Here is a 25,927-nt window from a genome sequence, read left to right as displayed (position 1 = left end):
AGTTATGGGGAGGCCTCCTGCGGGGAGTAAGGACAGGTGTGAATTTGATGTCAGGAGGGAAGAGGCGTTTGGGGAGTGCTTGAAGCGACTGCTGCGGGGATTTCTTGCGGCCCCTGGCGTGCCAGACCTGGAGCCTGGGCTGATGGCTCCGTACAAACAGCCGACGGTCACGGCCGTGCCTCCATCCATCCATGGGCCCTTGGGAGCAGTAAGCCAGGGAAGGCTGGCCAGGCCCCTAAGGGAGGGGAAGGGGAGAAAGAGCTGATGTAAGACACAGGAGGACTTCAGAGAGAAGGAAGGGTTGAATTAAGTGGCTAATTAATCTTGGAGAGTAGGTAATGGAATGAGTAGATATAGGGAGGATGTTATGTTTAGAGGAGAGCTCTCACTGCAAAATACTAATCCAAGGAGGGCAGGTAGCAGGACAGCAGAGACACCGGAGAGATGGTCTGGCTGGCTGAATCGCTGCTGGGCTGTGGTCTGCTGCTGCAGCAGTGCTGGCAGCCAGAACGGGGCCTTGGGGTTGTTTTGCAGCTCTTATCTTAGCAGCCCTGCTACACCACGGGCTTCAGCTCTTCACCAGGACCGAGCGCATCTGGAAGCGCTCTGCCTGCCGCGAGCCGCACCGCCGCTGTGGGGAAGCTTTGTGGTGGGGCTGTGCTATCACACTGTCCCACGGCAGATCGCAGCCTTGCTGCTGCTGGAAACCTCCCCTGCGCTCCCGGCTCTCCCAGCTGCTGGCCCGCTGTTAGGGCTGCCACAAAATGCAGGTTTCCCCCTCTGAAAGCTGGAAGATGCCTGCAGGCCGTGTGTCAACCCCCCTGCCTTGCAGTCGCAGCTGGCAGGCAGCTGGCTTTGCTTCTGCTCTGCCTCCTCCACCCTCCCTTAAGGAGGCCCAGCTTGCTGCCCGTATTTCGGAGGGGTATAATGTCCATTTTAAAACCCAAGCAGTCAGATTTAGGAGAGCAGAGGATGGGTTTGGGAACAGCGAGTCCCTGGTACTCCAGACCAGAGAATTCCTCTGTCCCCACAAGCTGCCTGAGCAGGGTGGCAAAAATGTCCCTGTACCAGCTGCTTCCAGCAGAGTTGCGCCCCTGGGTTCAGGCCTGCCAACAGAGTTTTTTACCATCCCACCATCTGCATCTCCACTCCTGAGCGTAGCCCGGCTCCAAAGAGCTGCTAACCCCAGGAGGCTTTAAAGGAGCTGATTTGTTACTGAAGCTGTTTGGTATTTCTGTTGTCCTCTGGTGCTTCTTCAAGGGCCTCACAAATGACTGAATTTTTCCTCCTGGCATCTCTGTGGGTGAGCAGGCCCACACCGTGCCCATCATGGGGGAACAACAGGGCACGAGATGCTCCAGGTGGTACAGGAAGGCTGCACAGATGGGAAATGAGCGCTTGGTGACAGCTTCAGTGCCTTCTTCTGGGCTCTGCTTCACCTGGGGGGCCACAGCTCCCCTGCAGGTAGGGTAGAGGTCCAGCTGCTGCCACCAGGCTACACCCAAAGGCAATGACCTCCATGGTAATTTGAAGGTATTGATCTTCCTCCTCATGGAAGCACGATAATGAAGGCAACACATGCTGCGTAATCACACTCTTGTTATTCTGCATTGTGGCTAACGAGTTTGAGGTGAACCCTGGGGAATCGCCCTTCTGCTCCTGCCCCAAGGCAAATCAGTGGGGGCTCTGCAGTGCTGCAGGAGGCTTGGCTTCCTTCTTCGCTGCATTTTGGCAGCGAAATTAGGAAATCTAGAACAAGGTGGTAAAAAAACAACCAAAGGGAACAAAAGAGGGAGCTGGGCACAGGCACATGAGGTGCTGGGATTAGCTTCTCCTGCTTGCTGGTGCTGTAGGGACCGGCGGGTTGCTCTTTGGGGTGGTTCATCAGTTGTTGGCATGGTCCGAGTCCCCATGAGTTGGGGGTGGCAATGAGGAGGTGGTGGCATCAGCAGCCACTTTGATGTGGCCTTGTGACTCTTCGTCTCGCTACCAAGTAGTGGTGTAGCACAGGGGATGGCACCCCCAGGCCCAGTACGGGTTTCCAGGGATGGATGTCTGTTCCTGTGCTTTCGCAAACTTAATGTGCGTCCTCTGGCAACTAAGCGCTGAGTTTAGTAGGAGTTAAAATGATTAATGCGCCTCTAACCAAAGAATGTATCTGGGGAGGGAATAAAGAAAATGTTATTTGTATTTGGGATCAAAATGCTCTGAAAAAAAATATAAATCACAGTAAATCTACTGTAGCAATTGGAGTGCTGCCATAAAGAGAGCTAGGTCTACACTAGCCGTGATGATGCATGTGAGGCCAGAAATCAGGTTCACCCCCATGAGTTAGATACTAGAGCAGCCTTGTGGCGGGGTAGGGGAAGGCGACTGGTTTTAAGATGCAGTGTGCTCGCTTTAGGAAATGCCAACCACTTCCCCAAGAAACTGGACTTTCTTGTTGAAACAGTCCTGTGGTATCACTCCAGGATGGCTGCGATGGTCCCAGCAGTACCAGGTGAGTTGAAAAGGAGCTGTGAAGATAATGGCGAGGCCACCAGCCCAGGACAGACTCTCAAGATAGCAACGCTTGGACCATCCTGAGGAAATGAGCTGGAGGTAGTGTCTTTCCTCGGGCCTTCACCTGGTATTTGCATCTGCAGAGGATGGCCACCAGCCCATCCTAGAACATACCTGGGCGGGTGCAGGAACTTCTTGATAGTGAAACATGTTTTTGTTGGTGTGTGTGTGTGTGTGTGTGTGTTTTTCTTTGTTTTTTGCTGGTAAAAACCTGTTTTCTCCAGTAATGCTGAATTTATCTGTGGGATGTTTCCACTGAGAAACGACCCACTGGGAAAGCAACCCTCTGCAGCTGGTTGGGGTGATCGTCTGCTCCCTGCAGTGCAGAGCTAGCTGCTTCCCTCTGCTGCTTCCCCGAGCAGCACTGAGTCGTTTTCTTACAGGGGAGGAAACAAATTTTCCAGACACGAGGCCCTTCTGGGCAACTGTTGCAGTCTCCTCTGCATTTTTCAGGAACACAAAGTATGATTTTATGTCCAGAGCCCAAAATATGTTTCTTCTTTTATTGGGCTCCATAAGCTAGAAAGTTATTTAAAACTTTTATGTGTCTCCTTTCTAGTCTGGTGAGGGAACAGGGGGATATTAATGCTTGAGGGGGATTCCCTCCCTCCCCTGCTTCGTAAAGAAAGCTTGCCTTGTTTTAAGTGTTTTCCCTCTGCCTGACTCCATAGAAAATATTAGGGATGTGGGATCTGGTATTCATTATAAGTTCCCAACAGAGTAAGATCAATGAAACTTTAAATAAAACAGCTGTGGGCCAGTATGTCATTGAGCCGTTGATTTTTGTTAGAAACTTCCAGTTTAACCATTTGGTGAGGGCCTTTATCCCCTTTTTCAGCATGATGTTGCCTTGTTGCTGGTGCTTTGTACTCACACCAGGTAGATCTTGCCAGGACCTTGTGTACCTACCTACCAGGGCACGAAGCCTGCATCATGGAGCACTCACCCATTGCACAGCCATGAGTACTTCTATCTTCACAGGCAGGGGTGCAGGGTTTAACCACAAAGCCACCCTCTTCGTCTTGAACATGAAAACAATCGGGTAAAATATTCAAAACTTTTTTTTTTTTTCTTAAATAGAGAGTAAAAAAAGGAAACAAGTCCTGAAACACGGAAAAAGACCAAAGGGAAACCCATCCCAGCTGTCAGCAGTGCCCAGCAGTGTGTTCTCTGGGTACCCTGTGTGCACGTTTCCATCCCAGCCAAATGCCGAGCATGAGAGCAATGAAAGGGAGGGAGGCTGGAAGGACTTGGAATGAAAAGGACTGAGCGTGTACAGCTCCGCAGAGGAAGGGCGATATTGCCATCTGCAGGGAGCAGTCCCCGGGGAGAAGGCAGCGCTCAGCCTGGTTCAGCGTCTTGCAGCTGGGAGTAACAACAGGAATTTCGGAAGGCAAACGTAGGTGAGGCAGACAAACCCTCCCTCCTGATGTCATTTGTTAAACCAGACTGATTTCCCAGGGGGCAGAGGCAGCCCAGTCTCTCAATTCCTCCTGCAGCAGGCAGGGAAGGGCTGTGCTCTGGGGAGGGCAGGAGGTGCTGGGGAGCGATGGAGGGGCCTGGCCGGCCCCGTGGCCTCCTTCCTGCCTCTGCTGTTGCTGGCAGACACGGGGCCAGGACGCTGTCACAGCTGAAGGCTTCGATCTAGAGCAGGAGCTGAGACTTGTGCCTGCAAGCAGCCTGGGGTGAAGAACAAGCAGGAATTGTGTCTATTCCCCAAACCATTTCATCATCCTAAAGAAAATGCAATCTAAACAGAGGCTTTCTGGCCATCACGTTTGTAAGCAAAGATCAAAATGTATCTGCAGAAAGTTAATTTTTACCAACGAGAGCATCCTCAGCTCTGTGCTGGAGATCAGCATCGCTGATCTGAATGCTGAGCTTGAGAGGGGAGCTGGTTCCCGGACATTTCTTTATGGGAGGTGACACCAACGCCTGCAGCAAGCAAGTCAGTGTTTTGGAGGAAGAACTGCGGAAAGAGACCAGATAATGCATACAGGTAATAATTTACTGTCAGGAACAGGACACCAGCACTCCTGCCTTGTCCCCTGCAGCTTCCCCCAGGCCATGCCGCCTGGCTGTACATGGTTTTTCCAAGCCCTGCTGCTCTCAGCCCTGCAAGGAGAAGCTGCCCCCAGACAGCCACAGTGCTGGTGGGGCGCTTCTGGCAGGACTTGCCCATGCCTGAGGGTGATAGGAGCCAAGCCTGCTGAACGTCAGCTTCCATTTCAACAACCCTTGTTTGTCTAAACAAGTGTTTGTGGCTGCAAGGGAGATGTTCAACATACGAGTTATTGGTTTCTTCAGGGCTTTGGAGGCTACTTCCATGGGCTAGGGGGGTGAATCCCAGTGTCCCCCCCAGTTAGACCGGCTCTGTGCTTTTATACCAGTCACACGGATCGTGGGGAGTTTAAAGCTCAATTGCACGGTGCCTGGCAAGAAGAGCTTTGTCCCCCCGCGGCATTTCAGAGGTGAATTTTCCAGTCTGGATGCAGTAAGATATGGATCTAGCCACTGCTCCTCTGCCAGCAGAGCTGTGTCAAGGGGAGGAGTGATACTTTGGGTGCAAAATCCAAAATAATTAGTATTACTGTCACCCTGAAGTTGAATCAGTAAAAGAGGAGGGCAAACAGCAAGTAGAAGCTGGGAGTAAAACCCTCCTGAACCAAGTCTGCCACTGAACAGACTGTAGCATCAAAACATATCAGAGACAGACCGTATTTTTCTGTATCTTGAGGGAACATGAAGAAAAAGACTTCTATACTGGCGTGAAGACTTTCAAAGACTTATAATACTTAAACGGACCTTTTCAAAATAACTATAGTGTCACAAGAAATCTGTGTATGCTTGGCCTAACTCTTGAATGATTGAACAGTAGATGAAATTGCAGCTTGTTCTCCAGCATGGTTTATCAGAAGACTAGAGGAGCCAGGATGCTACGTGTGTGTATATACATATATATATAAAGTTTGTCCTTTCTACTCTGTTTTACCTGTGCAAGATGACAGCTAGGTTAAAAAGTCTGTTGTGATGACAGCTTAAAGAGTTTGCCTGCATTATGCAACACTATGTGCTATGGTGTGTTGTGCAACACTAATACACTATGGTGTATTGTTTTAATGTTGTGTTTGCTTAGCTCAACAGTTGCCTGAAAAATAAGGACTGGAACCACAAGTGATGGGACACGTACCGCCCTCCCCTAAGTGGATGAGCATGTCCAAGGTAGGAGAAAAGCACCATGGTTAATATAAACATGCGAAGCCACTTACTGCATTGATAACACTCCAGCATTCTGCAAGGGTTTCACTTCAGTTTCAGAAAACTATCTCAAAGCAATCGATGCCACAGCTTTGCTATACCTTGAGTCTACTACAAAATCCATGACTTTGAGTGATTTTTTTTTTTCAATCAGTTGTTCCTCATGAACTGCATAGCAGTCATCTGTGTGTTTGAGTAGTACTTTGCCATACAGAAATTGAGGTTATTGTTTAAGCTTACTTACCGTGCTATCACCAGACAGATCAGCACTTGTCTGTTAAATACCACACCTGCTGTAAGCACATCCCAGAATAGGTTATGCCTGTTTCTGCAATGCCAGTATATTTATTGTGTTATTTTTAGATTGGGATCCTCTTTAACTGAAGCCTTTATACATATCACTATTTCCTAAACGTTTATTTCTGATTTCATACTGGATTGTTCTTCCTAAACGTAAACATTTCTGCCCTTGTCCTTGCAGATTTTCATCTTGTTGAATCATTGCTTTGGTTCGTCAGGCTCATTTTGAATTCTCTTCTTGTCTTCAGAGTGTTTGAAAATCTTCCCAGGGTGTTTCACCTGCATGTTTTAACACTGCATGCTCTAATCTGCTTAGCAAATTATTAATGCAGCTGTTGAACAGTCCTGTGCTGAGAGGAGATCCCTGATTCCGCAAAGGAATTGTCCCTGTGTTTGTCAAGGAGATACTTTGAATGCAAACACTGAAAGAGGTATGCTTCCAGCTTACAATTAATTTTATCCTGCCATTTTCCTGTTTGCTTAAGAAAATACCATGTGTGGCACAGCACTGAAATCTTTACTACAGTCACGTTTAACACTTCTCTATTTTTCCCCCTTGCCCAGTAGCTTAGTTATTCTGGGAAGGAGTATTGGTTTAATTTGAAACAGCTTGTTGATTGCCAGCCTTGTTGTCATGAGCAGCTTAGCAGTTTAATGAATGAAAGTACTTATACATTGATTATTTAATCTTCTGTTCCATTGCCTCTCTGACCTTTGAAGGTAAGCTTGCCAATCGAAACATCACTGCACCTCCGGGGAGTGCGGTGTTTGGGATGGTGCTACAGATGTCTCAGTGATGCTTCATTAACTACTTCAATGAGTTTCTTAAGGATTACAGGCGCTGGCTACTTGGGTAATGTGAATTTCCTCCATCCTGCTATTCCCCTATTATGACCTATGTTCTCCAAATCCCTTTTAAAACGAATGCTGGGTCTCAATTAAGCAAGAGGTGGGGGTGACATGACATGCTCAGTCTTTGCAATCTGCTGTCTGCTGAGCACAAAAACTTTTGCTAATGTTAGTCACCGAGTCTGTGTAAACAACAAAAAAGACGGTTTGTCAAAACAAAGATGTGTTGTGATTTGAGCTTGGAAAGTTAATGGCAGACTGTGGTCATGGGTGCAGTGGTTGCATTTTGGGGTACATCAAATGTTGGCTTAGGGGCTCGGGTGGCTTTCAGGAAAGGTCTGTGGGCTAGCCGAGGAAGGACACAATCCTGCAGCAGCTCTCCTGTTACCCCCTGAAGGTTTACAGATAGCTTTGACACAGTAGGATGCTTTTGTAGTGGCCTGCATCTTGCTCTCAAAGGGTTGTGGCATTTCCTCAGTATCACATTCAGCGTGTAAAACTAAACACACTGGTCTGGTGTAAACTTGTTCTGATCATTCAAACGTTAACCCAAGAATTTTTGGGGTTTTTCTTTGTTCCTGCAAGCTTCGTATTGGACCAGGGGTTGGTCACCCTGTCCTTCTGCAGCTGGCATAAATTCACCATGAAAACACGAAGCTAACCTAAACCTGATTGCATGTATTAGATGATGTGTATAAATACGATGGCATGTGATGCCTGTTCAGGATTACAGCTCTGATGGGCTGCGATCTGATGCCGGGTGGGTCCGCCTGATTGCCTGATGCAGCGGCAGACCATGCCATGGCGAGGAGGAGGTGTGGGGGTTTGTGGCTCGGGTGCGTGTCACTGAGGCACAGCCCCGGCCATGACGCCAGGCTCGTCCCCGCTGAGGGCTGAGCGATGGGGTGCAGATGTGTGTAAACATAAGGCGGCTCTGGGGCTGGCTGAATACTGCAGCTGAGCAGCAATTAACAGTTTATTAATTATGTTTGGCTGGGAGAGACACGCGTGAGGACCCGTGAGGGGTGTGAGCACCACCAAGACACGTTGACCACCCTGTGGCAGAGCAGCCCCCCTCAGTCCCCTCACTCCCCAAGATGGCGGCCGGGCACCGCCTCCCCTCCGCCATCACCGCGGGGAGGGGCGGGGAGGGGCGGGGCCAGGGCCGGCTCCACCAATGGGCGCGCGGGGCGGGGCGGGGCCGCGGCGCGGGGCCGCCCCCGGTTGGCGGGGCGGGGCGGGGCGGGCGGCAGTCGGGAGCGAGGCGCCGCGCAGGGAGCAGGAGCCGCCCGCCAGCACCGCACCGGCCCCTCCGCCCCGCACGGCACGGCCCGGAACGCAACGGGACCCGCAGCCCAGGTTGGTGACGGGATCGGCGGCCCGGGGCTATGTCCTTGTGGTGCAGGGGGGGGGGCGGAGGAGCGAGCGGTTCCCTTAGCTAAGGGGTGTTGGCGGCGCACGGGGTCGCGGCGGGCCGGTGCCGGTGCCCCGCGTGCAGCCTCCGCGGCGGGCGCTGCGCGCAGGGCGCGGCCCGCGCCGCCATTTTGTGGCGGAGGCAGCGATGGCGGCGGCTCGGCTGCCCCTGCGCCTCGGGGGGCGGGGCCGGGCGGGAAGTGGGCGGGACCGAGGGGGGGAGCGGCGCGTTCTGGTTGGCGGGGGCCGGGGCGGGCTCCAGCTGGCGGGCTGCGATTGGGCCGCCGCGGGGGCGAGCCCGGGCTGCTGCGGACTGCGGCAGGGGGCGGGCTGGGGGGGGGGGCGCGTGCTGAGTCACCGGCACGGCGCTGAGGGGACGGTGCTGAGGGGACCACCGGGCCCCCCGCAGGTTGCTCCGCGCCCCCAGCCATGAGCGGCTGCCGCGTCTTCATCGGGAGGCTGAACCCCGCCGCCAGGGAGAAGGACGTGGAGCGCTTCTTCAAAGGGTACGGCCGCATCCGCGACATCGACCTCAAGAGGGGCTTCGGCTTCGTGGTGAGTGCGCCTGGCGGGAGGGGGCCGCGGGGCTGCGGGCATTGCGGTGTGTAACGCTGTGCCTTCTGTCTGGGCTCGCAGGAGTTCGAGGATCCCAGGGATGCGGACGATGCTGTCTATGAACTGGATGGGAAGGAGCTTTGCAGCGAGAGGTGAGCTGCCGCATCGCCCCTGGTACCCCAACATGAAAAACATGCATCGATTTCCATTTACATCTTATTATCAACACTGCTCAAATCCTGCCGTAGCTTTTTCCCCTCAATAATCATGAAAAAATGTTTAAAGATGCATGCTTTCCCCTTATTTTTTTTTTCTCTGCAGGGTTACAATTGAGCATGCGAGAGCACGCTCTAGGGGTGGCAGAGGCAGAGGGAGGTACTCTGACCGCTTTAGCAGCCGCCGTCCCCGTAGTGACAGGAGGTACGTATAGCCGTGAACTGACGGGGCTTTAATAAATAACCCCAAGCCCATCTCATCCCAAAACGTGAGGTACGCTGAGATAGCAAAAGGTGCTGTTTGATTTTCTAGTCAATCCAATGTGGCAGTAGGATTGCGAGAATCAAAAAAATTAGATACAATCATCATCTTTATGTTTTTGTACCCCCGAGGTAATTGACACTTGTTCTTGATTACTTGCGGCATTACGTAGTCACAACAGTGATAAGTTGACAATGGATTATTGATACAGTCCTGGTTAGCATTAGAATGCGATTATACTTAAGTTAATAAATAATTAATACTTAATTTTCATTTCCCAGCAGAAGTGCCCCACCTGTAAGAACAGAGAACCGGCTCATAGTAGAAAATCTGTCATCCCGAGTCAGCTGGCAGGTTTGTTAAAACACGATTAACTATTTTGACTTCATTTAATGGGTATGTAATGTAATTATTTTGTAAAATAATCAATTAAAAGTAAATCTATTTTATTAAAATGTTTATGTAATTGATGTAATTTTAAATAATGTAATTTAAATATTTTGAATGAAAGCTAGTTAATTTTAATTTATAATAATAAATGTATATATTTGAGGAAATATATTTATTTATTTTCTTGTTTTCTAAATCCATTTTAACCACATATTAAACCCTTTATTTGCCAGCCTATCTGTGTCGTTGGCCTTATGACGAGGAGTGCCTGTGGGTTATCCTAATCGTTCTGTCTTGGTCACTCTTGGTTGGGCCTGGTTGACTTTCCAGTCAGCTCCTACAATGTCACTTGGCCACCTCTAGATCTGTGTTTGCCGGTCTAGACGTAATCGATGCACTCCTTAAAGTGCCACATTGCAGCGGTCCCAGAGCGTTAACGAGATCTGATTCCTAAGTTGAGAGCTGTTCCTCCTGTAACGCTTCCGAATAAGAGTTCCTGGTCGAAAAGAGTTGAAAGATACGAAATTAGGTGGTCGTTGGAATCCTGATCGCAGTAAAGTGGTCCTTGGTAACATCAAGCATAGCGAATGTCTGGATCCGTCAGTAGTCTCCTAATAGGGAGGGCGGTGCGATTAATGGCTTCCATCGACTGGGTAGTGTTCGACAAGTGGGTGGCGAAGAGCCAGTCGGGCATAAATCATGACGGTATCTCCGGTCGCTTAATGCAGTTTGCTGCTTGGCTAGCCTAGGGAAATGTTAATAAAGGTAAAGTAAACTATATTTTTAATGACATATGGGGCACAAAATAATGGTGTTATGTAAATGTAATTCTGTATGCATATAAGACTCATAATATAAATGGAAACGGAAATAATTCAAAAATATATGGGTAGTATTTTGCACTCAGTCCAGTATTTATATATAAATATACAGATGTATTTTTTTAGATCTCTCTGTCTCTCTTTCTAATCTATATAATCTCCATAGACTAATTTAATTTTCCTTAATGTTAAGACGCTTTTATTAGCATTTTGCTTAAAGCAATATGCTTTTTTCATTTATTTCGTGCCCTGATATAGATAATTCAGTTTTGATAGAATACAAGTATGGCAGTTGCCATGTTTGTAATTTATCTAACATCTTCTCTTTCAGTAGTCGTAAGTTTCTTTTCTTTGCTCTTTAAAAAACAAAAAAAAAATCAGGAAAAACTATTTTTATATACATAAGTATTTATTTCCACTTCTTTGCATAACATTACTGGTCTTGTGTTAGGATCTCAAAGACTTCATGAGACAAGCTGGGGAAGTTACCTTTGCAGATGCACACAGACCTAAGTTAAATGAAGGGTAAGCCTCTAAAGTTCTCTTGCGAGCTGTAGGCTAATACTCGTCTATATTGTGTAGCTATCTGGGGAGGGAAGCTGGCTACAAACCGCACTAAGCAGCTGTTCGTGGCTTGATTTAGCTACCCTTTGAACTTCCAGTCTGTGGTATTTGGGGAGGGGAATTCTTTAGTGCATGCTTGCGTTTGTCATGGTGTTACTACACACCAAGCAGTGTGGGGGTTTTGAGCTTTTTTTTTTTTTTACATTGTATTTTCCTCTTTTAGCATCAAAAATACAACTTCTAATAGTGAGGTGTTTTGGCTTTTTTTTTTTTCCTTTTTCATTTCTATAGGGTGGTTGAATTCGCCTCTTACAGTGACTTAAAGAATGCTATTGAAAAGCTTTCTGGTAAAGAAATTAATGGAAGGAAAATCAAACTAATCGAAGGCAGCAAAAGGCACAGGTATGGATATCTGTTAATTAATGATCGATTATGGATTGAGAAAGCCTTGAAGGCAGCAGCCAGGCAAACTGCACGGTTGCTGTAGTGGCCTGTGATGCTCCGCTGCTGACACCGATGCTCATTGCTTCCTCAGTAGGTCCAGAAGCAGGTCACGGTCCCGTAGCAGAAGCTCATCCAGGTCTCGTAGCCGTTCCCGTTCCCGAAGCCGCAAGTCTTACAGCAGGTCAAGGAGTAGGAGCCGTAGCAAGTCTCGATCAATTAGTAGATCTCCAATGCCAGAGAAGAGCCAGAAACGTGGCTCTTCCAGTAGGTCTAAATCCCCAGCATCCGTGGATCGGCAGAGGTCTAGGTCGAGGTCCAGATCTGCTGACAGTGGCAACTGAACTATAAGTAACTTGCCCTGGGGGCCCTTTTTTAAACCATACTTGCTAAAAGTTGTGGTAAGTATGTGACTTTCTGCGGGGAAGGGTTCGGGTGGGGAGGGGAGGGAAGGGAAAGAAGGGAGGAGGGATGGGGGATCTTTGTAGATGTGGACCATGGTGGGGAGGGTTATTGACTAATTGTATTAAATGTTTTTTGATAACCCTTTTCTTGCTCACATTTTTTGTGAATGTCTGAAGTGTATAGTTTGTGTATATTGACAGAGCTCTTTATAACTAAAGCAGACCACTTTAAATTTTTTTGTACTCCAAAAAGAGTAACCTAAACACTAAATTCCCAGTATATTCAACTGTGAATAGCAATTCAGAATATTAGTTTAATATCTCAAATTAAACTAACAGCTTTAGGCATCTAAGAGCTCTACATGTGCTGTACATAAAGCTTTATTCCAGAGCGTATTTTTTTCATGCGTTAGAACCATTGTTTCAGCTAGAGGCCAGCAGATTAAGTGCTGGTCAATATTGGTAATAAAACTTTATTTTAAAAGCTTTTCATTTAATATGACTTGCACTACAGTAAGAAAATGCCCATTTCACTGCCCTGTGGTAATAGTATTCTATAAAGCACCCTAATTCTTGATACTTAAGAACTAAATAGCTCAAATAAAGTATAAAGAAACACGTCTCTGCTTCTGGTGTGTTACTGCTGGGGAAGTGTTTGTGACTGCGCCTCGCGTAGACCCATCTAGAAAAAGCTGTTGCTGACCATTTTGGGTGTGGGGGAGAACTTCCTTTCAGAATGCGTCACACTGTGCCTGTAGGTATCTGCATCTTTTTGGGGACTTCATGTTCTGCAGTAAGAAGCTTGGTAGTAAGAAGCCTGCTGTGAGAGAGAGTGAGTTCATAGCAAAAATTGGAATGGGTGAATCATTCAGATTTTTGCTTTCAGAGAGTAAGTGTGGAAAGTTAAAGATGGATGCAGTCACTAAACTTCCATCTGTGTGTGTGCATGTATGTGAGAGGACACAGATTTGGATAAAATATTTTTATAGCAATGAGTCCTAATTCTAGAGAAAGAAGAGGGAATTTTAAGCTGGCATCTGAGACTACTGCAACAGTGGTGCCCTGCAGTTCTGCCTCCTGGTCCTGTGTATGTTCACCCACCCATTACCAGGGCAGCAACCTGCAATCCCTGTGTTTCTCAAACCCTTACCCATGCTACAAGAGAGCTTTAAAAGTGAATCTAACGATTTAAAAATGTTTTCTTTTGAAGTGCTTTACAAAGATAATCCAGTAACACAGTGAAACCTTTTAAGAAAAAAAATCCTTGGAACCTATGGTCAGGTCCTTGGAAACTTGAGGAGGGGTCTGCACAGAGCAGAGCTACTGCTGTCCTTGTGGGTAGATTTGTGGTGTCTGTGCAGGCCGCTTTTCCTTTTCTCCTTTCTGTTGCTGGTTTCTTGTTAGTTAGCTTGGAACACGGTGACATGAATGAGCTTTAGTGCCTTGTGAGCAAGCGGTGAGAGATTCAGATTGGTAATGTAGGTAACGAGATTATTACTAGACAGTTTTTGGGAGTGGGAGGTGTCAGGCTTTGCACTGCAGAGGGTTATACTGACTTCTGGTCAACAATGACCTTGCATTTGTTATGTGTAGGTTCCTGGGTTGATCCTGTTTATTCTTGGTTCAGCTGGTTTATTTCATGTTACAATGTATTTTTAGCACATTACAGGTTTTAATGGCCGTCATCCCTCCTGCTGAACTTTGAAGTACAAAGATAGCTAAATAGTGTCCTGCAGGTTTGTTCTGCTTAGCTGACGGACTCCTGCAAAGCAGGGCGTGTTCAGGGCTCACCTATTTTCAGCAGTACGTTTTGCTGGACCTGAGCTCTGCTCATGGAGGCAGTCGGCATAGCCACCTTCAGGATTTCTGTGTTGTCCACTGCATGAATAGCAGCAGCACACTGCACGGTGCTCGGGCTCATGGAAAAGGAGTGAGCAGCAGCCCATGAGGTATTCAGCTGCATGCCGGGTCTTGGCTCCTACACTGGGAAACTCCCACACCCCATTTTGGGTCTTTATTAGGGACGTTACACTAACCTGCAGCAATCTCTTGGATCTCAGGAGAAGCTGTTTGAGAAGCATGGTCTTTGGAAAGCAAGTGAGGGTGGAGATAGCTCTGTGGCACATCCTCTGATGTAAAAGGGGCAGATTGAAGCTTTACATGGAACTGCTGGAAACCTGTAAACCAGCTGCAGAAGGTGGAGCTCTGGGGAGCTGTGATACCGACTGCTGCAGAATCTCTCTGGGCCATTTTCCTGGTTTCCTGCTGTTTCTCCAGAGTCTCGATACTGGTTTCATTTCTCCAGCAGTATTTGTGTCCGCGGCTGCACAGATCTCTTCTGTCACATCTAAAGAAAAATGTGAGAGTAGGTAGTTGTGAGCCCAGGCAGGTTATAAAAAGGTTGTGATGTAACTGCAATGTTGTTGCTGGGTGTTTTTTATAGGAGAGAAGAAAAACAAAACAAACCAAAAAAAAATTACATTCTGTCAAAAAGCATAGCACTCTGAAAACCTGTGAGCACTGGTAGTATAGATAGTATGTTTATTTCTGAAACATTCTGCTGATGTGAGAAGCCCTAATTCCTAGTGTCTTCAATTACCTCTACTTTTTGTTTATTTTTTTAATGTGATTTCTACTTCGTGTGTAATCTATGGTAACTCTGAGTTAAAGGGCAACTGTATTCTGTCCCTAGAAAGCAGCAATTGGCTGGCAGTTATAGGTAAACATATATGGCTTGGGCTGGAAAGAGTAGGAAATAGAGGGGCAAAGCTGTACTTGCCTTTGGGTTTCTTTATTCCATCGTGAATTCTGAAGGCCAGGATGAGCAGAAGGCCCTCTCCAAGCTGGAACATCAAGTAGAGCAGGGGGAAGAAGTACAGGGGGCCGATGACTTCTGGGGCAAAGGCAACCTTGAGGATGGTAGAGCACAGCTGGACGTTCTGGCAGCCATTTCGGCATGCACACTGTCCGCCTGCAGCTGAAGGAGGAGGAAAAACGTTGACAAAATCTCATCATTTTAAACAATTTAAGACAGACTCCACCCACCTTGCTGTTGCAGTTTCATGCAGCTGCCTGTGCTAAAAGCTGCTTTATCAGGAGCAATATTGAGAACCCTAGGAGGTTTTGCCCTTTGCACTGTATGGATACACATGCTATATATCTGGACTTTGTCTTTAGTGGTGTTTGGAGGACTTGTGTCCTACTCCGCTGTTTCCCACAGAAAAGAAATCTGTTTCCAAGGTAAAAAGAGGAGTCCGAGTTGTGAAATCAAAAAGTGAATAGAAAATAGGGCTAGAGGATTTCTTACCTGAATTAGATGGGATGAGAAGAGAAAGGTTTTGTTTGTTTTGTTCTTAGGCAAGGTGTGGGAGTATGGCTTGGGGCCAGCTTGCAGTGTCTGCTCATGCTCCTAGGACACATTTTGGGAAACTGCAGCCTGCCTATTTCACAAAAGTGCATCCATTTTGAAGGCAGTGCTTTCCCCAGTGCTCTGCATACCAAGCCTCTCTGTTTCTTCTGCTCATAGAGTGAGGGGAGGGAGGCGCAGGGGAACATACCGGTCATTAAGCTTGAAGACTGCAGAGAGAACGTAGCCCAGAAGGAATCCGACAAAAGGCATCAAGGCAGAGGATCCGAGGAGGGATGGTGAGAAGACGACCATGATGCTGCTTCCCACGTTGGCCACAGATAGAACAATTATTGCAACAGATGACAGCAGAAGCACAACCATCCCTGTCTAAAATAAGTGTTAAAGACAGGGACAAGATAAAAACCCCCAACAAAATTTGCATCAGCTGTTGGAAGTGGCTGTGCCCAGTGCCCCACTGTGGGTTTATATTATATGTGGGTTTATAGTGAGAGATTCACAGTGCATATGTGCCTTTTGTGGACATAAATGTTATAAGTAATCAACAAGACACCATCTTCAGGCATTACCTAAAGAGACCTTAAACAACTAAGTACCTTTCTGGCACATATACATAATGAGTTGCCACGTTTCTCAGGCATTGCTATGCATTTCTGTCCACGTCCTGCTGTGAGTCTGGCGTGATGTGCCTGCTACCCAAAGCAGGTGTGGAGGAAGCCTCTTTACTCGCAGCGGTGGATGTGGAATGCAGGTGGGGGCTGCATTTTCAGACTGTCTTGCTGGTGTTCAGCAGAAGAAGTACCTGGGGGATTCTGAGAGGCAGAATACAACCCTCGTGCCTATGTCTCCACTTTGGAATCCAGTTTGTGTGGAGCTCCCCAGGTGATTTTTAAAGCAACTCTCTACTGCTTCCTCTTTTATAGAGGAAATAAATGGAAAAGCAGTGTTAGTGGAAAGGAACAAGAACTAAGGGGAAGCTGGGCCAGTGTAGGTCACCTTCTTGCGCTAGACTTTCAATGTTTCTTTTGAAACAGCCTGGTTATCACTGCCCTGTGCTGGCTAAAGGGACCTATAAAGAGCTCTGCTCCTCCTACACCTAGCCTGCTTCCTGGGTTCCCATCTCTCTTACAGGTTAGTGATTCCTAATGCCATTTTATGAGGTCTTTGTTAGGTCAGGGTGCCCAAATCTTGTGGTGCTTGGTCCCAGTTTCTCTGTGATGAAGCCTTAGTGAACTAAACTAAGAAAACCAGCTTTACAAAGTTGTTAGCAGCTCTCTGGGTACTGCTGTTGAAGCTATTGAGTTAGGCAATGGCCTAGCTGGTTGTCCAGATTCTCCTTCTGATGTCTGAATGCTAAATGTACAAGTGAGGTAGGAAGATGGCTCCAGGCATAAGCATGTGCTTAGAGGTCTAGTGGGTTCAGCTGGACAGTTACCTCACCGATGTAAACAGCAAATTAGTAATGTGTGCTTTGTGCTCTGCTGCAGCTCTGAGAACAGTGGGAAATGTGTTTGTTTATTCTATCCGGGGTCTGCGTTGGCTGCAGCAATAGGCGGGGGCAGTGCGTATGAGGCTAATTAGTGCTGTTTGCAGCAAAAGAAGTTAAAAATGAAGCTAGCAAAGGAGAGCAAAACAGGAAGATGCCTACAAATTATTGTTTGTCTGGTAAAGGTGGAGGACTTTTATCTGGGAAAATATTTTAATGACTAAAGCAGTGAAGTGGATGTCTTGAGTACTGTCCTCAACCCTTTCATTGTTTTGTGGCATGCTTTAAAGAAATTAATTTTTCTGTGACTCTGTTTTTGTAAACTTCCTCAAGGTGCTTGGCTGAAAGGTGACTAGCACAGGATACTTCTTACCTTGATGACAAAGCTGGTGTACTGTGGTTTCTTCTCATTCAAGATGATGCCGATGGCACAAGGGATTAGCATCAGGGTCAGGGAGGTGATTATTCCTTTGTAAGGTACCTTGCCCTTCAAATCACCCTCATAGAGTCCTCCCGAGTAGAGATACAGAAGCAGAGGCATGAGTCCAATTGCCAGGACTGTTGAGCATGTGGTCATTACAATGCTGAGATGGAGAAAGAAACCTTCAGTAGAAGAATGCTTTCTTTTTTTTTTTTTTTTTTTTTTTTTTTTTAAATATACTTATTTTACTAACCTGGACACATGTTTTTAATATTAAGTTTACCTTGTTCTTTCCCAGACTGTCACTGAGGCTCCCTCAGCATCACTATCAGGTTGTAGGAGGACATGATATGAACACAGCGAGGGGAAGATGGCTCGAACTCTGTATAAGCTCTGAACAGACCCTTGTTTATGGGTGCAGCCCACATTTCAGGAATTCACAAGTGACAGTAATGCCTCACACTTCTCACAGGGACACATTGTCTTGTTGAGCAGCCTAGGTGAACCAGCTGTACAACTGGATTGGCCTGGGCAACAAGCACACACTCAGCCTTGCTTACCTGAGGTTCATGTCACCTTTCAGCGCCAGACTGAAGATGTTTGAGAGGTTTCCACCCGGGCAGCAGCCACAGATGAGGATGGCCAGGGATTCTGTAGGGCCCAGCTGGAAGAGCTTGCCCAGTACAAACGCTGTCAGGGGCATCACGCCGTACTGAGACATTACAGCAACAGCTACGCCTTTGGGATTCCTGAGGTGAGCTGTGATCTTGGCTATCTCCATCGTACACCCCAGAGACACCATGATAACGAAGAGGACCACGATAAGGATCGCATTCAGGGCTGTGTCTGTGGCCTCATGGCCAAATGCAAACGCTGGTGCTGTGCTGGTCAAGGAGGTGCTCTGCGTGCAGCCTGGGCTCCAGAGCTCTGGGCTCTCAGAGGCTCCCCTGGACTTGTTCATCCTATTGAAGAGCTTACTGGTCCCTCCTTCTGTAAGCAGCTGTCAAGGTGAGGAAGGGATTGATTCAGAAGTCTGAATAAAATACAGTGAATGCAATCAAAATGTGAGTTCTGCTCCCTCTGGTCTGCACCTTTTCTCCTTCAGGCCACCGCTCTTATTAGCAGCAGTGGAAATGTAACTCTCTTTTAAGGAGTTGTGTACATTGTAATTTATCTTGTCTGATGTACAGAGTCACAACAGACAACTCATGCAACTCGCACAGACAACTGACACTAGTCACAGGACTCAGCCCATTAGTCCCACAGCAACCAAGGGGCACCCTGTTCACTTCAGCCACACATGGGGCAGTTGGTGCAGCTTCTGCTCTGGTCTCTCTCCTCTTCCACTGCCTGTCCTCACCATGAAGATGAGGGCAGAGCTGGTGAAAGTGAAGGAAAGGCTCATGCAAAACTGGTAAAGACAGTTAGAAGAGCTCTTGTCTATTTTTTTTTTCTTTCTTTTTTTTTTTATTTGATGCCATTTCTTCTGATCAGAGCACCATCTAGGTTTTTCTTTGATTGCGTAAGAGAAGTAATTCACCAAGCTTTCTCAACATTCAAAGATATTATTCCCCCTCAGCACTGAGCAGAGGCTCTGACTGGCAGGACCTTTCACCAACATCTGCAGCCCATGCCCGCACAAGGCTTCGTGGCAGGGCACAGCATGCACCCAGTGCCCGGGTGTGCAGGGAAAGGAGGGCAGGGTGGCTGGCACTGAGGTGGGAAGCAGGAGCAAAGAGGTGGCTGTTGAAGGCTGTTCTTCCAGCTGCTGCAGAGGGGACCTCTTCTGGTGCCCCTCCACTCCCCGTGTCCTGGCTGGACATGGGATGTGCCTCCCTGCATTGTCCACACTGCAGGTGCTGCGCTTCCTGGCTCCTCTACAGCTTCTGCCTTCATTTATGGAGTAGGTTGACCTGAGCCACCCCCTAAGTCTCAGGTCTCTAACAACATGCTAAGTAAAACACATGAAAACAGAGTGAAGCGAATGCCATTACCTTACACACCTGTGAGCTCAGCTCTCAAATGCTCTGGCGAGGTTGCCTGCTGTTCCATCCCTTCCTGGCCACGCTCAGTGAGCAGGAGCACTCCTCAGTCCTTCTGCATCAAGAAAATCTTCCCAACTTGGCAAAATCTTGTCCTCTGCTTGCAGAATATCAATTCTGGGTCTAAAAGTATTTTAGATGGGGAAATTGTCAGAATGTGTGTTGTTCTAGGGCTGCAGTCCCTTGCTCAGTGGTACAGGACTGGGGAAGGGATTTCAACCTGGGAGGCGCACTGTGGTATGGCCAAACTTTAATCCCTTTGCTGAAGGTCATTATAATGCTGCTCTGCCCACTTCAGGACGTCCTCGTCGCCCCTATTCATCCAGGAGCTCCACGGGCTCGACCTCTCCAGTCCCATTGCTCTGGAAACGCCACTGGCAGCAGGAAGGAACGGCAGGGCTGCCCTCCCCGTCCTCCCCGCTCGCTTTGGGTTGGGGACTTTGTTTTCTAGGCTGGGAGCCAGTCCGGAAAACAACCAACAAGAGCTCTGTAGCCTAGCATGGCATCCCTGATCAGGCTGGGAGGAGGAGTGCCCACAGCAGGGCCGGAGAGGGGAAAGCAGCGGGATGGAGCCACACCAGGAGCTCTCTTTGTGTCTGTGGCTTCTCCTGCAGCCTTGCTGTTAGTGCCTACGGTGCTGCTCTCGGAGGCCTCTGTGTGGGTGGTGAGGCAAAGAGGGACACCCAGCCACCTTTCTGGGGTCCTGGCCAAATAAGCGAGTGGAGGTGGCCTGCTATACTGTGTGCATTTCATTTTGCTTTGGGCAGCTGCAAGGGTCCTGCGATAATGTAGGTGCTGCCAGGTGTCCTGTGTCAGCAAGGCCCTAGGAACTAGGAAAAAATGCAGGAGCAAAGTGCCCAGCAATCACCTCTCTTTTTCTCCCCCCACCCCCAGATCAGATCCCCAGGCAGCCTCTCGAAATGTTTGTTTTCACAGTGTTCGCCTTTTAGCCCTACGCTGAATGTTGTCAGGAGATGCAAGAAGGGTCAAGTCCAGCAGCTAAGTGGCTTTAAAGTGTCGCTGCCTACGCAGCACCCAGACCTCCCCCTGCCAGCTCAGGGCTGCTCAACGTTTGAAAATGACGATGTTGTAACACCCTCACCCTTTGTCTTTGCAGGGCTGTAGAAGAATGCTTCAGCTACTCCGGTAATTAAAAAAATGCCTGCTAGTTGTTTGCTCTTCAAGTGTGCCTGCTCGTTCCCAGTAGCTAAAGCACGAAACGCCACAGGAACCAAGGGAGAGACTGGTTGAGAGAGGCAGAATAAATGAGCACCATTATTTCACTCTGATTCACGCTGGAGATGGCTGGTTGTTTTACGCAGGCACTGGAGCTGGGTGCTGGCAGTCGGTCCTGGCCGAAGAGCTGCATCGTGGCTCTGAAGCTGCTGCTCCCTGCAGTGGGACCTGGGACCTGCTGCTGCCCAGAAGGGTGCCTGGAGATGGAGCAGAAAGGCTGGAGGAAAGATTTCCATGTTGTCTAGCTGGGCACAGAGCAGGCTTTCACCTCAGAGGAGCCAAATGGAGGGGCCAGCAGCAGCCACCCAGTGGCTTTTGACAATTTTTTTTTTGACCGTTTTTCTGGACTCAGCTCTTAAAGGGTAAATTTCTAAATGTGCTGTGAATGTTCTCTTTTTTTCCTCACAGCTCAAATGTGCTCGAGTAGCTTTCTCTGCACGGTGAGGTCCTGCGCAGCTCAGGCCACTTGAGGGCAGTGGTTGCATGCCCAGACTGGATCGCTCTCCGAGGATAAAAGCCCTCATAAAACAACAAAGTCTCACCGTAGGTGCCATTGCTTGGATCTATTTTTTTTATTATTATTATTGTCAGATACTCCCAAATTCAGAGGTATGTTCGAATATACTGGGTGTTGTAGGATGTTTGACAAGCCTGAGGCGCTAAAGGTGATGCTCAGAAAGCAAACCACACAAAGTTTGCAGGCTTCTTGTCGGTGCTCAGCATGATCTGTGTTGGAGACTTTTTTTTGAAAGACACCAGTGGTGTCAGTGCTTCATGCTTTCATAATGCAGCCTAATAAATTTACTTGACAAATATGAAATGGCTCTTGTGCTTCTTTCACTGGTGGGGAGCCGAGGTCCAGTTTTCTAATTTGCAGCTGGGGCTGTCATTTCTTCTTTGTTTTTACAGAACTTAACATAATTGAGCTCAGCCCAGTTGTTGCCCAAAGGCCACACTTCAGCAGATGTGTCCAGCAAGAGCAGTGGTGACATGATTTGTGCCAGATTTCACACTATGTTGGCCCACAGTCTGAGATGCGACCTTGGCATCTGGGTGCCCATACTTTGCTCATGTAAGGTTTACTTGCTGCACAGTTATATGCTTAACTATTTTTTTTTCTGTGGGTTTTTAAGGTGTTTGGCTCCATTTAGTGTCAGAAATAGTCTCCTGAGCCTTCCTTATATCCTTCTTTCTTCATTCTCCCCCCCCAGCTGCTGAGCTTTGTCCTTTTGCTCAGGAGGATGCTGGTGGTGGGTCAGCACCCATCCCACCACAGGAATGCCAAAGGCCTGGAGCAGCCTGTCCTGAGGTAGGGTTACCCTTGCAGCTGTGTCTGCCTGGTGCTGGAGTGGCCATCAGGCTCAAAGAGGATGGGTTTCTGCAGGGGCAATCACTCCTTGCCATGATCTGTTCCAGCTGTGTCTCCCCAAGGCCACAGTTCACTTCTGTTATCATCATCTGGGTGATGCAGCCCACCTGGCTTCCCAATTAAAATCTAGGTACCTTTAGCTCTTTAAAAAAAAGGAGAGCCATCATTTTTTCTCCAGGGGTCCCTGTCATAATTAAAGCAGAAGCTGACCTGCTTTTGTGTCTTCTCCTCAGCCTTTTGGGCTGCTCAAAGGCTGGTTGCCTTGGGCTTATTCATAAATGCATGCAGGGTAGGTCTCTGAGCAGTGTGACTAGCAGCTGCTGCCTGCAGTTTGGTCTGGCTCGACACAAGGAAAATTGTGTGTCTGGGGTGGTGATTAAGTCTGTTTATGTCTGATCCTACTCTGATGGATAGCGAGTAACGAGAACAAATCGATCAGGCTTGTCCTGAGATGGAAACCATTGCGGGATTGCAGAACGGTTGGGGTTGGACGGGACTTCTGCAGTTTGTCTGGTCCAGCCCCGTGCTCAAGTAGGATCACGTATAAACAGGCACAAGCCACCACAAGCTGGGGCAACTGATGCCAGGATGAGGGCCATGCTCCTCTCTCCTCATCCCTGTGCTGAGTCCCACTGTGTCTCCACACCTGGGGGGCAGCAGGGTGACAGGGGCCTAGTCCGAGTGGTTGGCACCACACCATGGAGGCCTCTTGCAGCAACTGGGACGTGCCATCAGAGGCTTGCTGACCAGCTGTGTCTGTGGTGGCATTTCACAGCACATGGTCCGATACCCCCATGCCCCATGACGGGGCGTCCCCCTGCCTTCCTGGTGGCTGTGCCCCAAGTTTCAGTGCTGGGCATTTGCTGGCTCTGCCCCACAGCGCTTCTCTGAGTGCCAGCAGGAGCCAACGTTGTTTCTGTTTGTTCAAATCCCATTTAGCATCCATCAGGATTAAAAGAAAAAAATAACAAAAACAACACACAACAAACCTCCCCTCTCACACAATTTTGTTTGATAGGAAAATAATTAATTTTGCAATTAGCTCTGCCCAGAACAAATGATGTAAGAGTGCTGCGTATGGGCTAAATTAGTGCCTGCTGAGACACAGCGCCAGCATCTGTCTGCTTTGGTGACACTTATTTTAAGCAGGCGGAGGAGGGTACAGGGCACCCTCCTGTGATGTTCCTGATGGCTTTGTCTCTCGTGGGGGCCCGGGGAGTGCTCAGCAGCGTCAGCTCTCAGCTGGTCAGCAGTGAAAAACCAGCTTATTTCTATGCCTCTTCTCCATTTTAGGGAATTTGCTGGAAATTTGAGCTTGGTAGTCAGGTGGGCATCGCTTATGCTTGTGTCCTCAGAGTCCGGGAAACTCTGGAGAAACCAGTCCCAAGGGCATGAGGCACATCAGCCATGGAGGCCAGCACTTGCGGTGGGGTGAGGAGAATGCCTGGGCCACCACTGTGTCCCCACCTGTGGAGGGACATCCTGGCTGGCTGCCCCTGCCCGCAGGAAGGGTGGCATTGAGCAGGCTTACCTCAAAGGCAGGCCTATGGGGGGGCGATTACGCAGAGTGTAGGAAGCCCGTTTGTTTCCGTGATGTTTATTTTTCCCCAAGATATTGCTTATTGTCTATTGTAGTCACTTGTTAACTACGTAATTAGTGGGTCTAGTTGATCTTGACTGTTTCGTTTCCTTAGGGACCGGATGTAAAAGACAGCTTCATAAATATTTGACAGCTCAAGTTTCCTTCAGACTTTGGTAAAATGCTCTTGGCAGACCATCAGGACCTTCCTCAGGCCTGTATCTGATCCATATAGCTTTGATTGTTGCTCCTAGTTTCATGGGAAAAACAAGCCTTTTCTGCCATTCTTCTGACCTACGCTGGGCTACAAGTTTTCAGAAAAATGCTGTGTTTTCTGTATGTCAGTTGACAAGCCGTTTGGGTATGAGCTTGGGAGAGCTGATCTGAATGATAAAAAGTTCCCTGGCCTCTTGCCTGGTTTCTAGATATAGATGCCTTTCACCTGTGAAGGTCAATTGTGCCTTGACCTGAGGAAAGTGTGCTTCATTTGTAGGATTACATTTTAAATAAGTTCATCAGGGTAGATTGTGCTCAAGTTCTATCTCCATAGATTTAAACTGCTCAGTTAGTAGGAGAGCACCGTGAGGGAGCATGCCATGCTCCTCAGTGCCTTTGTGGGATACTTACAGGAGTTACAGGGCTAATAAGGATGAAATTGCTGGTGCCACTGCAGAGCTCATGGCTTTGTCTGACTCTTGTATCTCTGCATCACTGACAGTGGTGTCTGAAGATTCTGTCTCTGTTCTTCCTACTATTGTGGCTACTTACTCCGCTTACTCTTACTTAATCTTGCAGCAAAGCTGTGGATTGCTTGTGTTAGAAGATCAGACTTTCCTCTCTCCCATTGGCACATTAGGTGCTTTGAGAAGAGGATGCATGAGCTTACTTCACAGCAGAGATTTCCCCACAAGGCAGAAATAAATGTTGCAGCCACACTGCACTTGCTCATAAGGCTCAGTGATGAGAAAGTCACTGAGCAGACAGCCTGGGTCAGTCTAGAGCTTGCTCCCTACTTTATCACTGTCCCCTCTGTGGGGTGGGGACGGGAAAGGTCCTGAAGCAACCTGAGCTTAATAAGATGAGCATAACCCTTTCCAGCTACAGAAGGGTTTCTTCAGGTTTGGCTTCTTGATGTTGCTAAGGAATCCTGATTAAATCTACAGGCAGCAGAAACATGGCATTAAGCCATCAGCAGGGCATGCAGTGTTACTGACCATTAGCACAGTGAGGGTGTAGGGACTTCACATAGGGAAAAGGCAAAGGAGGATCTGTTTGTTTACAAGGCAAGCTTTGAGAGAACTCAGTGACATAGTTATGTCACTGCTTTTTAGTTTGGATTTTGGGAGAGAGTTGCTGTTTCCTCCCACTGTTTTCATTCCCTTTGTTTTAAACTTGCACTCATTTCTACGGGGCCCTGATTCAGACCAAGGAGGTAGGACAAGCAGAGGGTTATGCTGTTTGCTTGTGGGAGAAGTGAGCTGGACCTATTTCCTTGCTTGCCCTTGCTTTAGGACATAGGCAAGAAAATTTCTGCCCTTGTTCTACCTCTGCAGGCAGGGACTGAAGGCATGTTTTGCTTCATGGTGGTGTGGTGAGCATGAAGACTCTGGAGGATGGGAGATGTAGTACTGGGCTCCACCGTGCCTTGAAGTAATGCTGGGGAGGCTGGGAGCCTGGTGTGATGGTGTATCCTTTGGTCCAAGAGAAGCTCACTGCCCCAGCCCTGATGTGCAGCCGATGTGCACCATCCTGCTAAAGCCCTGTTGTCTCTGTCCTGAACTCCTGGCCTTTCTGCACAGTGCCAATGAACCATGAACTTTTCAAAGTTCAAGCAGGCTCTTGAAAACCCCGTGCTTATTTGTGTACTTTGCCATCCTTCTTCACCTTTTGCAGCTCCTTAGGCCCACGTGTGCTAAGCTTTGTCAGGAGTGCTCCAGGGAGCTGGCTCCTGTCTGCATACCAGCAAAGGTGCATGCCTGGGGCTGCCAGCCCTGCTGCTGCTTACCTCTGGGCTGATCTCCACTGGGTTTGTGCCTGTTTCGTTGCATAAAAGGAAAGGAGAGCCTCGTATCTTGCCCAACTGTGCTAAAGGAATAAAGCACATCCATCCTCTGTACTGTCTCTGGCCACCGTGAGTTATTTTGGAAACTGAGGGAAGCAAATCCTTATCAGACAGTGATGGACTGACCTGCTCATGGACAAAGTATCTTCTTGTTCCCATTAATAAATACCCAGGTTAAACGCTGGAGCCTGAGGGGTGTTGTTTCCACATCCTGTGGATACTCTGGCTATTCAAATGTATTCCTTGTCCTCCTGGATATTTTGCTGAGTTTCTGGGCTGATGGAAACCTTGTGGCTTTGAGTTCCCTAAATGAATTAGGCACTGTTGTCTT

General features: G+C 48.2%; 2 protein-coding genes and 1 long non-coding RNA gene across 7 annotated transcripts; 2 read left to right on the top strand and 1 right to left on the bottom strand.

Moving 5' to 3' along the window:
* Positions 1 to 1,502: 1,502 nt before the first annotated feature.
* On the top strand, positions 1,503 to 6,010 carry LOC119717064 (uncharacterized). Its single transcript, XR_005266045.2, has 3 exons — positions 1,503 to 2,500; positions 3,643 to 3,965; positions 5,699 to 6,010. It is a non-coding gene; the product is annotated as an uncharacterized lncRNA (long non-coding RNA).
* Positions 6,011 to 8,170: 2,160 nt separating this feature from the next.
* Positions 8,171 to 12,654, top strand: SRSF5 (serine and arginine rich splicing factor 5). Of its 5 annotated transcripts, none has more exons than XM_027458355.3 (8): positions 8,171 to 8,328; positions 8,792 to 8,937; positions 9,019 to 9,089; positions 9,259 to 9,357; positions 9,699 to 9,768; positions 11,077 to 11,150; positions 11,481 to 11,591; positions 11,728 to 12,654. In XM_027458355.3, the coding sequence occupies exons 2-8, from the start codon at positions 8,812 to 8,814 to the stop codon at positions 11,972 to 11,974; spliced, it is 798 nt and encodes a 265-aa protein (XP_027314156.1). In that variant the 5' UTR covers positions 8,171 to 8,328; positions 8,792 to 8,811; the 3' UTR covers positions 11,975 to 12,654. The 5 variants fall into 5 exon arrangements, with proteins under 5 accessions (XP_027314156.1, XP_027314154.1, XP_027314155.1 ...); XM_027458353.3 differs by having other exon boundaries at positions 11,725 to 12,654; XM_027458354.3 differs by having other exon boundaries at positions 9,696 to 9,768.
* Positions 12,655 to 14,065: 1,411 nt separating this feature from the next.
* On the bottom strand, positions 14,066 to 19,897 carry SLC10A1 (solute carrier family 10 member 1). The gene is given in 7 exon segments (XM_072038395.1): positions 14,066 to 14,381; positions 14,810 to 14,988; positions 14,990 to 15,011; positions 15,592 to 15,770; positions 17,261 to 17,471; positions 17,869 to 18,308; positions 19,312 to 19,897. Coding segments are annotated over 6 exon segments (1,308 nt in total). The 5' UTR covers positions 18,270 to 18,308; positions 19,312 to 19,897.
* Positions 19,898 to 25,927: the final 6,030 nt, after the last annotated feature.

Source organism: Anas platyrhynchos, chromosome 5, assembly GCF_047663525.1.
Source record: "Anas platyrhynchos isolate ZD024472 breed Pekin duck chromosome 5, IASCAAS_PekinDuck_T2T, whole genome shotgun sequence".
Classification (NCBI taxonomy): Eukaryota; Metazoa; Chordata; class Aves; order Anseriformes; family Anatidae; genus Anas; species Anas platyrhynchos.
The sequence above is the reverse complement of the archived record's forward strand: the minus strand, read 5'-3'. Positions and strand labels throughout refer to the sequence as shown.